Source organism: Trachymyrmex septentrionalis, unplaced genomic scaffold, assembly GCF_001594115.1.
Source record: "Trachymyrmex septentrionalis isolate Tsep2-gDNA-1 unplaced genomic scaffold, Tsep1.0 scaffold21, whole genome shotgun sequence".
Lineage (NCBI taxonomy): Eukaryota > Metazoa > Arthropoda > Insecta > Hymenoptera > Formicidae > Trachymyrmex > Trachymyrmex septentrionalis.
The window spans coordinates 207,100-219,108 of NW_017305288.1; the positions used below are offsets into that span (position 1 = coordinate 207,100).

Consider the following 12,009-nt stretch of genomic DNA (forward strand, 5'->3'; position numbering starts at 1 on the left):
TCGAGACGTCGATGAAGGCATGCGACGTGGTATGGGGAAGATGGACAAGGGTGGGCTCTGTGGGGTTCCCATCCCCGCGTTATGGTCAACGTTCGCTATAATAAAACTATTCCTGTCGTGGCTTACATAACGGGGGTGATGGTGGGCAGGGAGGGTCCGAATCCTGTAGGATATAAATGCCGTTCGGGGTGTTTCCTTCACTGGACCATGGTCGGCAGTCCGCCACCTCCTACACCTTCGCGTAGATTCAATCACGACCCCTCCGACTATACCGACGAAACTCGCGTCTCGAATACCAAGCGGACCTTCACTTCCCGGAATCCTCCCTCTACCCGCCCCTGGCATTAAAGCGCTCCGTCTTTTTTGATCGTGACGCGAATCGCGTTCCCCGCCCGGGAATTCACCTTGCGCTCGTTCACCAGCCCACGATCTCGACAACCATGACATCGACAACGGACGAATTTCTTCGCTCGTTTTTGTTGGATCCGGTTAAACGTCGGGGAGATCGCTTTAGAAATCGTGTGCCTTGAAGGTCGCACGCTGAAAGAACTTCCCTACGTCGAATATAATAGTTACGAGAAACGTGACGCATAATTACAACCGAAGAAGCAGTCGATCAATTACATGAAATTAAATTACCTAATTTTAGTTTTTCATTAAACTTTTCTTTGAGCCTAGGGCCTAGATCGAGGCGAATCGAATACGAGTCGAAAGCACTTCTATTCTTGCAAGTCATGAGATTTACTTTATTTTTTTTTGCAATTGTTTTTATAATATATTGTTTCATGTTTCCATATGCACTGAAAGAAATGTTTTGTACCAATATTTGTTGGTATATGATCAATCAAACCGTTGGTTATCACCACGACAAAATTAATTTGTTGAATTTAAAACAGTTGTTTTCTCAGGCGACGAGTGATTTTGAGAATTAATAGTTAAAACTAAATCTAAATATTCCACGATAATTTAAAGAGTGACGTATTATCTTTACTATATTTTTCTACTTTACTCTTACGCTATATTTTCATAAGATATATTTTATCTACGAGATAGTTAACATAAATCATAGCCAAGACAATCTACCGGGGGTTATTAAACTAAAGTCCAAGTCTACAGGAGAAAAGTGGCGTCGAAAATCGGCGCTTCTACTTATCTAGGGGGAACAAAACCACTCGTTTGCACGCACACATGTCTCTGTTCGCACACAGAAGCAAGCACACACTTAAACAAAGCCAATCGATTTTGCGCTCCACGCACTCTGCTTTATCTCCTTTCTACCTCGGTCGGTCGTCATATTGTTCCTGTGGCTTCTTCGCCACGACTTAGTGAAGCCGTAGATCCAATAAGACGTTTTTTCCGCGAAGTTTTGGCCCGCGGCCGCTCAAGTTTCGATGGGAGTCTATCGTCTGAATACCAAGTATCTGGTCTCTCGTGCCTGAGGGAAGCGAGACAAGGGGATCAGGACGAGATCGGCGGGTCCCGAGGGATGCCCGTTAGAAAAGAAAGCGATCGTCCACACACGCAATTTTGACAGCATCGGGAATTTTTATTGATATCGAGGCTTCTGCGTTGTTGTACGTTTTGAAATTCTAATGATAACGTATCGGCAAACATACGTCAGGTGCATGTCAGTTTGTGAGACATACGGTCGAATTTCCATAATATATTGAACGATTTGAATTAACAATTAAAATTTAAGTAAATTCTTATTATCAAAAATCTTAAAAATATACAAAAAAAAAATAACACAAAAATAACAACGATCAACTATTCGAGCTTCGAGTCGCTAAGTTTATATACGTACAATATGAGCTACGATAAATTACTGTTCAAGTTATAATACCCGTATATCGCGAGTATTCGAACATCGAGGAAATTGTATCTCGCTTGTTCAAGATTAAAGAAAAGATCGTTTCTTGTGACGTGACTGTTTGTTCAAATTTATTTTTACGTGTGTGTTCAGCACACCATCCTGAAGTTCTTTTCATAAACTTAATAACAATTAATAAAGTAAACCATACAGACTTTATTAATATTCGTATGTATATTCCAACCAGCAGTGGAATCAGCAACAATGAAAGAACAATTCTTACATTTTAATTATTAATTTTAAGTATTAAACATTTAAAAATATACACTTAAATTAGTTATCAAAAACTTTAAGCTAAGCCACACAATTGTATACACATTCTTGCATTCATATATCTGCATATCTAGTGATAATTACAAAATCGTGAAAGCTTAATATGTGACAAAATAAATAATACCTAACAATAGTGAATTATTCTTTGATGTGAACTACCTATATTACATTTTGTAATCGGAACCGATAAGAAACTCTTGGAGCAAGTCGCGGATTCTAAATCTTACGAAGCGATCGAGAGGATTAAGCGCGAAGCGGCGTGAATTAATAGCTCGTTTTGACTTCATCTAAAGTTAAATTAAGATGGATTATCGAAATAATGGCGAGGGCCGAAAGCTGAACGAAGTAGCAGTGTACGCGGTAACGAAGGGTCTGTGTGCAAACGAGTTAATACGCATTATTCTCAACCGTGAGAGAACGCAAAATCTACGAACGCGCGCGAACGGGACATTAGTTTGCTGCGCGGAGGATTACCGGTAGCTGTATCTCGTCGTTAATCCTGATTTAGGGATTCCGATGCGCATCTCCTCGGCAAGAAACCTGTAAACGTATCGATCTCACCAGTAAGAGCCTCACCAGTGAGAGACGATTTAAATTATTGTGGAGACGTTCTATAAAAGCGATCTACGCTTTGTTTGATTTGCGAGATAATCAAGGAGATTCATAAGCAACTGCACGCTCGTATAACGCTATTAACTTGTATATTTACAGGTTTATCAATGTATGTACGAACGATAAAGCTATGTAGGTATACCGATATGTAAATGTTTGAGAACACATTGATTTGTATGTGTGATGTGCATACGCAAATGTGAGCGGCGACGTGCACGAACTTGTAGATACGAATACATCTTGTATTCTTGGATACGCAGACAGTTTGAGCACGGATTTGCTTATCTGCGAACATCTAAATTTCCAAGAGCGTGGTTATCCGGAATTTATAGACGCGGAACTTCGTATAAAGCTGTGAGATTACGGCTGTGCGAATACATTCTGTAAGTGGGTGCGTGTGTTGTATGTCTCTCTGCGTATCGCAACGCATAAATGTGCGAGTACCGATTTATGAATCTACATATATTACTCGCACGATGTACATACTCTTTGCGATAAAGTAGATAAATAATTAGTAGGAGCAGCTCATGGGGAAGTATAAGTTTCAAGTGGCTCTGATCCGACTTGGCAGTCGTTTGACAGTTGCAAGAGCCAATTAAGACGGATCGGATACTCCGCGTTACTTTGACGAGGGCACGGTAACCGAAACCGATGTCGACGAGGACCATAGCACCAGAGAAGAACAGGACCGATGTCATCTTATAGAATTTCGAGGTTGTGTTAGCACCAGGTGCTTTAGAACTCCCACGCAGTTCGCGATTTACGATCGACGTGTCGCATGTACCTAACAATAATATCGTCTAAAATTCCGAACTGCGAGCTTAGGGCTGTTTGACGTATATAAACGCCCATCGACTGACGAAAAAGCTTTGGGCGGTAAACAATGCCGACATTTTCGCAGCAACATAACTGTCGCAGCGATAGGAATTACAAGTATGGCTACGTACTCGATTAAAAAAGAAATGTATCCAATAAATCAGAAAGAAAAAAAATGTTGATTCTTGTGATTAATAATTACATGTTACCATAATACTTATGATTATTACTATTATGTAATGTTAGTAACTAACAACTATATGTAATTCTATCAAAAAATTAAAATATAGCTGTCCCAATAAATGATTATAAGTTACAGTTAAATTATAGTGAGTAGTATGTAACCATTTTTATGGTATAATAATAATTATAATTTGTAATCATTTTCGGTGCTAACTTGATAAAACTGTACATATAATTATTAACAAAACAATAATAATAATAATCATAATTATGGTAATATGTTATTATAATTATTACTATTATTAATTACAAATACCAAAAACTTTTTCTTCATTGTCAGTGAGAACATATAAAAATTTTTCTTTGCTGCAACTTATTTAAATACCAATCCAATTATTAAATTAATTTGTAATTTATTCTCGATATGTACGCTTATTGCAAAAATTCTTACGTGATATGTGTTTTGCTATTTATGGAAAGTTTACTTGTTACAGGAAATTTAAAGTCGCATCTAATAATGATAAAAGCGGAAAGAGAGACGCTGTTTTGCGTCTCACATGTTTCGTTATCGATCGTTAGGATGAATCAACACCCATAGGACAATGGGCGCTCTATACTTATTGTCAAAAAAAGAAATATAGTGATAGCAATTATATAGATAACAACTATATGAATTTTACACGTAGAATTAATGTACACACATATATAGTTGAATCAATTATTTTATAATTATTACATCTATAAAATAGTTATTCAACTATGTCAACATTAATTTTATATATAAAATTTATATAGTTATCATTTATATAATTGTTTTATCAAACTATATTTTTCTATATTGCCATTCATTTCTTCAAAAATAGATTATACTATACAATAGTGTATAAGCTATTTGAAGGAACGTAAAAGATTTCATTGCAGAAAAATCTGAAGTATGCCACATGGCATAGAAAGTGTATTTATTAATATAAAATTAAAGTCGTGTCTAATGCTGATAGAAGCAGAGAAAGAAATGTCATTTTTGCACGAGCCATTGGAGATTCGCGGGAAATTTACCTCACGCTGGCGAATCCGATGCGGGAGTGTTGTATGTTCGTCATCCGCCATCGTAGTTGTTCGCCGATGGTGTAATAGGGTCCTTCGGAGAAGCGACGCATCTTTTTGACGCGCTGGATCTTCTTCCTTGCGATATCTCGTAGTTTCCAATCGAAGTCTCAGAGAAACCAACGTAAGCGATGACGCAAGGGTGACGAACGTCATGATCCAAGAGTTTGCGCCCCCTTGACAGCTCCCCTTCGATTCACGGCGACACTTCCATACGAACCAATATTATTGTTGTCGGGTGATATAGGAGCGTCAGAACGCACTTGATGCACATTGAGATCGAGTTTGCGCGTTGCTGATGGCAGGAGGAAACGATCAACTACGACATGTGCGGGTTTGCGGACACGTGAATAGTAGATGCGTAGATTTATGGATATATGGATCGTAGACGCGTAAATTTATCGCCGAGCTTGTGTCACAAAGGTATGAGCGCGTCGATTGTAAGATTTATTATATTCACTCTCTGCGTAGATTGTCGAAGCATGGATTCGCGAATGGACATTTATGTGCAGACTCGTGAATTCACAAATGAAGCCCAATATTTGTAAATTAAGATGCGCTTGCGGATATATGAATTTTTCGCAACGCGCAAACTCGTGGGTACAGAATTCTAAAACGAGGTTCTACGTTTCTCGGAGAGGAATAGAGAATGAATAGGAAGGGTGCGCGGATTAGTCGATGTGCAAATTTACCAATGTATACGCGTTCATACATGCGAGGCGAGACGAAATGTACATAAACGCGCGTGCCACGCTTGAACGATTCGCGCGCCGCGAATTTTTCGAGAATCGCACAAACCGATTACAACTCCGCACTTTTATTTTTCTCGTCTTTTTTTTTTTGATACCGTCCAAGACGTACGGCCACCGAGGCGAACGGGTAAGCGTCGAGCGAAATACTAGTGTCGGCCGATATCGGGGGTGCAGTCGTAAGGGCGCGCCCCTCGTTGCGAGCCCCCTGTAAGCTACAGCCCGCTCGCGAGCGCGTGTATATGTACACGCGTGTACACATACCATGTCCATGAAGGGCTCTCCCCCGACCTGCCGTTGCCTATGTTACGGCCACAGTTCGTCCTCCCTGCCGCGGCTATGACTAATAAGAACTAGAAGACCATGTCACACGATACGATCTTATCACATGTTAAATGACGCGAATCGAGCGTGTTATTCTAACCTCACAAGAGCAGTTCAAAGATAATTCTCTTAAAACTTTTTTGAAAAACTGATGGTAAATTAGACACTTCTCTGAAACTAGATTCTTACAGTCAATTTATGACGAATTCTTCCAATTTATTTAAATGTTAAAACGATTTTAAACAAATTGCAAAAAATCTAATAGATATATAATTATGACGAAGCATTTAAAAATTGATGAATAAATAAGAAATTTAAAAGGTTTTTTTTTTTTATATTTACCCATACAGCACAGAAGATTGAAGCAATATTGCTGCAATGTTGCAATATTGCAGATTGCAATATAACATTGCAGAGATATTACAGAAGTGTAAATAACAATATGCCTGAAAATGTAAGTCAGTAATATGCTTGTAATATTCCATAAACATTGCGAAACTGTAATTCTTTAATTGTTACAATAATAATAATATAAAAATCTAAGTTTTTACAATATTTATGTAGTGCATGTCTTTTAGTTTAATAGTCGTTTTTATGATTAATTTTAATAATTAATATAATCCATTTTAAATAAAAAATTTATTGATCTATTATTTGACGGCCATTTCATTAGTTAGGTTTTATATTTATTTTAAATATGAAATTAAAAGATTGTATAATATCGAGTTTAGATACAATCAATGCATCCTTATTGGATAAGACGATAAGCAATTAAGCTACTGAAAACGATTTATCGAAATATTAATTATGTAATCGATGATGCTTGAACGCAAAATGAACGCGCCTGAATTTTATTGATAAATTTTATACTCATTTTTTAATCGATTTCAATTCATTCGGAGTGGTTTCAAATTAAAAAGAATCACTGCGATTAACTTACCAGCGACTGTATTATTATATTAATGTGAATAATATTTGTAGTTTGTTCGGGGCACACACACACATACATGCTTTATCCTTACGAATAAATTTATCCTTCAAAATTAATACTATATTTATTGGAATATTTTATGGTTTTATCATTAAAAAATTGCTTTTGGAAAGCACATATCACTAGAAACGCGATTTGTAGAAAAATTAAAGTTAGTGAGATATATTACATTTATAGAAATAGTTTTCATTTTAGAGTCTTCGCAAAAAATTTATCTCCAAATACATTACATTGCAATATTGTTGGAATGTTTTGTTGTAATATAATAAATAACGAACATTTTAACATTGTTGGAATTTTTCAACAATGATTCAGCAACGTTTCGCAACCACCATGCAATAATGCAATGTTTCAGTGAAATCATTCTGCAATGTTTCTGAAATCTTTCTGTGCTGTGGGTAAGCTCAATTATTTATTAAAAATGCTCTCGTTTTACACTATTCACACAACGTAAGAAATAAAAATTTATTTATTATTCTAGCTCATAATTAAATATTTATGTTATCAATATGAAAATTTTTGTATCAATTTAAAGATATTACTTAAATAAAGTTTTCAAAACTCGACACTCACATATCAATGTAGTCAATACAACAAGGTTCTAAAAGTAAAATTTAAGTATATCTATATAAAACAATTTTATGTTAACAAATCCAAACATAAATCTGTTTTCATTTAATTTTTCACAGGTTTCGTACATACTAAAGTTAAAGGTATCGCAATCGACGTTGCAGCAACCTCAGCGACATTGGGCGCAACCCCACCGACTTTCACCCTTTATCCCTTTCTACGCCGGTTAGATGGCCCATCTTGCATCGCCCTAGCGTTTTCCTCTCGCAGGCGTGCGAGCGACATCATCGCATGCGTCGCGTTTTTATCGCGCGCACCATATGCACGATATATATATTCTAACCCCCACAATGGTTAGTACATCAAATTTTCTCCTAGAGGAGAAGAGAACCCCACGTGTCACATGATCGTCGTAGAACGTTAGGATGTGTGTAAAACGCGAATCTCGATTCGCGTCGCGTCCCACGACGCTCACGAATGATCCTCCAGAAGAAAGTGTCGCGGGTGGCACCAGCAGTGTGTTCGATTCCACCGAAATTGCTTCTCGTTCCGCGAGAACGACGAAGAGACATCGAAGATATGCGTGATAATTTACATTTTCAAAGAGCTCCGCATTTTTCGTATTATGTTGCTTGCAGTATATTTAACAATAGGCTATAAGAAAAAAATGATTTTTCACGAAAAAAAGATTTTGTTAAAGTATGTAAAAATTTAACTGAATACCGATCTAAAAATAATTTTATTTTTTAAACCATCAAAATAATTATGTAGAACGCTCAAGCTAGTTAGAATGTCAAACTTTTTGCAGCATTGCTGATCATGTTTAAATTTGTTATATAATTATTTTGATGGTTCAATCAAATTATTTTTTAGATTTATTTAAATTTTTACAGATACTTCAGTAAAATCGTTTTTTTCGTGCTTAAATCTCCGTGTTCAATCTGTTTTCTTTTTGTCCCCTAAATAACAAGTGTACATGAAAAGAACTATACACAGTTTCGATAAAACATCTAAATATTTAGCTAGATACAAATCTAAAAATAATTTTGTTGGACAAAATAATTATGTAAAATGCTTAAGAATTGATGTTGCAATAAGTTGTAATGTTATATCAACAGTATACTTCGAGCGTCCTACATAATTACTTTAGATAATTTAAACAAAATTATTTCAAACTGTGTGGCTAAATTTTTAGATACGTCAGCAATAACGTGTATGACAATAAAGGCTAACAAAAAATAATATCAAATCAGATACAAAAAGTCTTAAATGATGCAAGAAATTCTTTACTGTTACTACATGACATGTGTTTTATCACTCATTAACGCGTTAGTGCGCACGGAAAAGAACATGGTGCGTTAATTATGTGTACGACTCCGTTCCTCAGATTTACTTTCTCGTTCACGAATATTAAAGTTAGCTACAGGAACTTCGCATTTTATGGCAATTACGTATATTACAGCACATGCGTGTCGCATAATTCCTCCACCCTGTAATTCCAACAGTCCAAGCGTCACGCTCACCCCTCATGGGGTTTCAACAGCGTTATTTTTTTTTTCGTCAAACATCACAAGTGTCAGCGAAACGTCCGAAAGCAATGAATAGCAGAAAACCGGATGACATGGGACAATGCGATAAGCGTGAAAAAGCGCGAGTCGGCCGACGGGAACGTCGATTTGTAAATGGTGTTGCAGGTGAATCTCTCGTCGCACTTTCGTCGGAATTAGCAGCTGCGATGGCAGAGAAAAAGGGAGAGACGAACTAGACAGATCGATGGCTATTTCGTCTGAACGTGATTACCACGAGAATTCTGGGAAACTCGATGTGAAAACGAGAGTGTAGACGAGGAGAGAATAACTGTGGTTGGGCTGAATAAATATATCAAATATTATGTCATAATTAATGATGGAAAAAATCGATAAAAGGGATGACAGATAATGTGAAAGAAAGTAAAAGGAATTCTTTTGCAAAGGAATACATATAAGTAAAAGAAACATGAGATAACATCACAAAGTCAAAACTGACAAGAGTTTAGTTCCACTAATTGGAAAATGAACAAATCAGAATCTTCTGATTAAATATATTAGTCGAGATAACCAGATGTATCCAATTATGATAATCAGAATTTTGGTTGATATGATCCGAATATGCTAGGTTTGTCCATTTTCACCGGGAAATTTTTTTCAATGCAAAAAAGAGATTGCAACTATAAAAATCGATCAGAAGGTGATATGAAAGAAAGGTAATAAGTAACGATAACGAGAGAGTAAACATTCCGCTAGAATTGTGAAAATAAGACGGCGACCGGATTCGTAGAAAATGAGGTAACGAGAAGAGGAAATTCGCTGGGTGAAGGGAAAGTCCGAAGAGAAGATCTTTGACGAGGGGTCGAACGAAAGGACAGAGGGTTGGAAGAAAAATCACATCAAATATTTGTTCTCGCGCAATCCCGGGCCCAGCATCGTCAAGAAAAATCGGCAAATCAAGAGAAACTCTCGCCCGGTGACAGCGAGAGAATCTTATTTGAGACGAAAACATGCGAGAGGGGACGCTCTCGCCCAATCTTATGATTTTGTTATTTGCAACAATCCTCGCGTCCTCAACGACATACGAAATAGGATATCTCCTGATCGTCGCGTGCTGATGATCAAACACGTCACGGATTCATTCACCACAAATTTAACCGTTTGCTAAACTCAAACATTGTCAACTGGGAATTAAAACCAGCAGGATAGTCGCCCAAGGCTCTATCGAGTTAATCCCCTGTAATATATATATTTTTTTCTCCAACGTGATTTACCCTTGAATAAGAAATATCAAAAAAAAAATTTCTAAATATTATACATATATATTAAAGAAAAGATATTTATTTTCTGTCATAATTTTAAAGTATTTTAATAAATTAAATAATATTTATATTAATTCATAAATGACATACTATAAGAGAAAAAAAATACAAATATAAAATTACAAAAGCTGTGAAATAACGCAATTTCGAATGCACAGTATATTAAAAAATCAAAAGCGTCATTATAAAAACATTTTAAAGAAACGCATCTTAGTATCCAATGAGAATGTCAAATTCAAATAATTTCTCAAATTTAAAGTTAATCATATTTATGATGCATCTAATGTAAATACGACGCTTTTGCAGTTATAAGTTTTTTTTATATAAAAAGTGCGTTTTTAAGATTTAAAAAGAATACTATATTGCACGATAAAAGAATTAAAAAATTGTATTCCAGGTGAACACAAGAGTTTCTCTTATGAATTCTCGCTCGCAAAAGCGAGCTGGGGTGTTTTGCATCCCGGTGAGCAGGCACCGGAAGGAGACCCTATCGCACTCATATACTGCGTTTCTATTTTCAGACGGCGTCGTGTGCTGCCGCGCCGTCCCGTTTGTCCCGACGTCGGATATTTTTAAGGTTTCCGTTCAACGATACGCGTCACAAATCCGTGCCGTTTCGGAAAGGAATCTCCGCATGTGTGCGATAGATCTGTACGCAGTAAAAGCCGACAGACGACGCGTCGCGTTGTCGGAGTGTAATATTTTCGCGACTGTCTCGCCATTACCTATCAAAATTTTCCTTTCATCGTCTGTAACGCTATCTCGCACCGAGAAACAGATGATTCCTTCTATTCACGTTTTTTACGACTATGTGGGGTTTTAATTGAATCATGATATATCCTGTGCTTATGAGTCATTTCATAACGAGCAATATACACTTGCATATTAATCCTCGGCGTTGCGGTCGTGAACTACATGCAGCTGCCAGAAGAAGTATCTCGGCTCGATATCGTAATTTAATCTTAAAGCCATTTCAAAGTGACTTTTTGCTTTACGTAAAAATAATTCAAAGTCTCGTTAGGTTGACTAACGTTTGATGATCTAATAAATTACGAAGGTGATTAGTATTAATGATATACGACAAGATGAATTATTGAGAAGTATAAGTCCAAGCCCTTATACATTTTATTTCTCAACAAATTTCCTGGATTAATTAATATGCAAATTAGCAATTAGCCTATGACTGAATAAAAATTTCGTGTTTTTACATCTCACATTTCCATTTGCTTCTTATATTAGTTACAAAAATTACATTATGCACAATAAAAATACAATTCTTTAAGTTTACTAACAGAGTATTTATAATCCTTTTTTGGGCATTAAATTTTTATCAAAATTTATGATTAGCATGAATTTAAATGTTTATTAATATTATTAGGAGTATAAATAAGTTTCCGCCGTTTTTTATCAAAAATTGGGCATTGTGAAAGAACGGTACCTAACGGTGTTTTATTCGAAGTATTGTCCATCGCTAGCCACTACTTTTTCCCATCTTTCTGGCAGCATACGGATACTGCATCGGAACAGCGCTTCATCTTTTGAAGCTATCCACGAATCGACCCAATTTTTGGTATCTTCATATGATGTGAAGTGTTGCTCAGACAGGCCATGCGCCATCGATCGAAACAGGTAGTAATCAGAAGGAGCAATGTCTGGTGAATACGGCGGA

The 12,009-nt window shown here is 36.5% G+C and overlaps 1 protein-coding gene across 1 annotated transcript in view; it reads right to left on the reverse strand.

Moving 5' to 3' along the window:
* The window catches only part of LOC108748065 (protein prickle-like), a 71,358-nt gene extending 66,498 nt beyond the window's left edge, over positions 1-4,860 (reverse strand). The window contains exon 1 of the mRNA XM_018486048.1: positions 4,811-4,860. Within this exon, the coding sequence (XP_018341550.1) occupies positions 4,811-4,854 (44 nt within the window). The 5' untranslated portion in view covers positions 4,855-4,860. The remainder of the gene's footprint in view (positions 1-4,810) is intronic.
* Between the last annotated feature and the right edge of the window lie 7,149 nt (positions 4,861-12,009).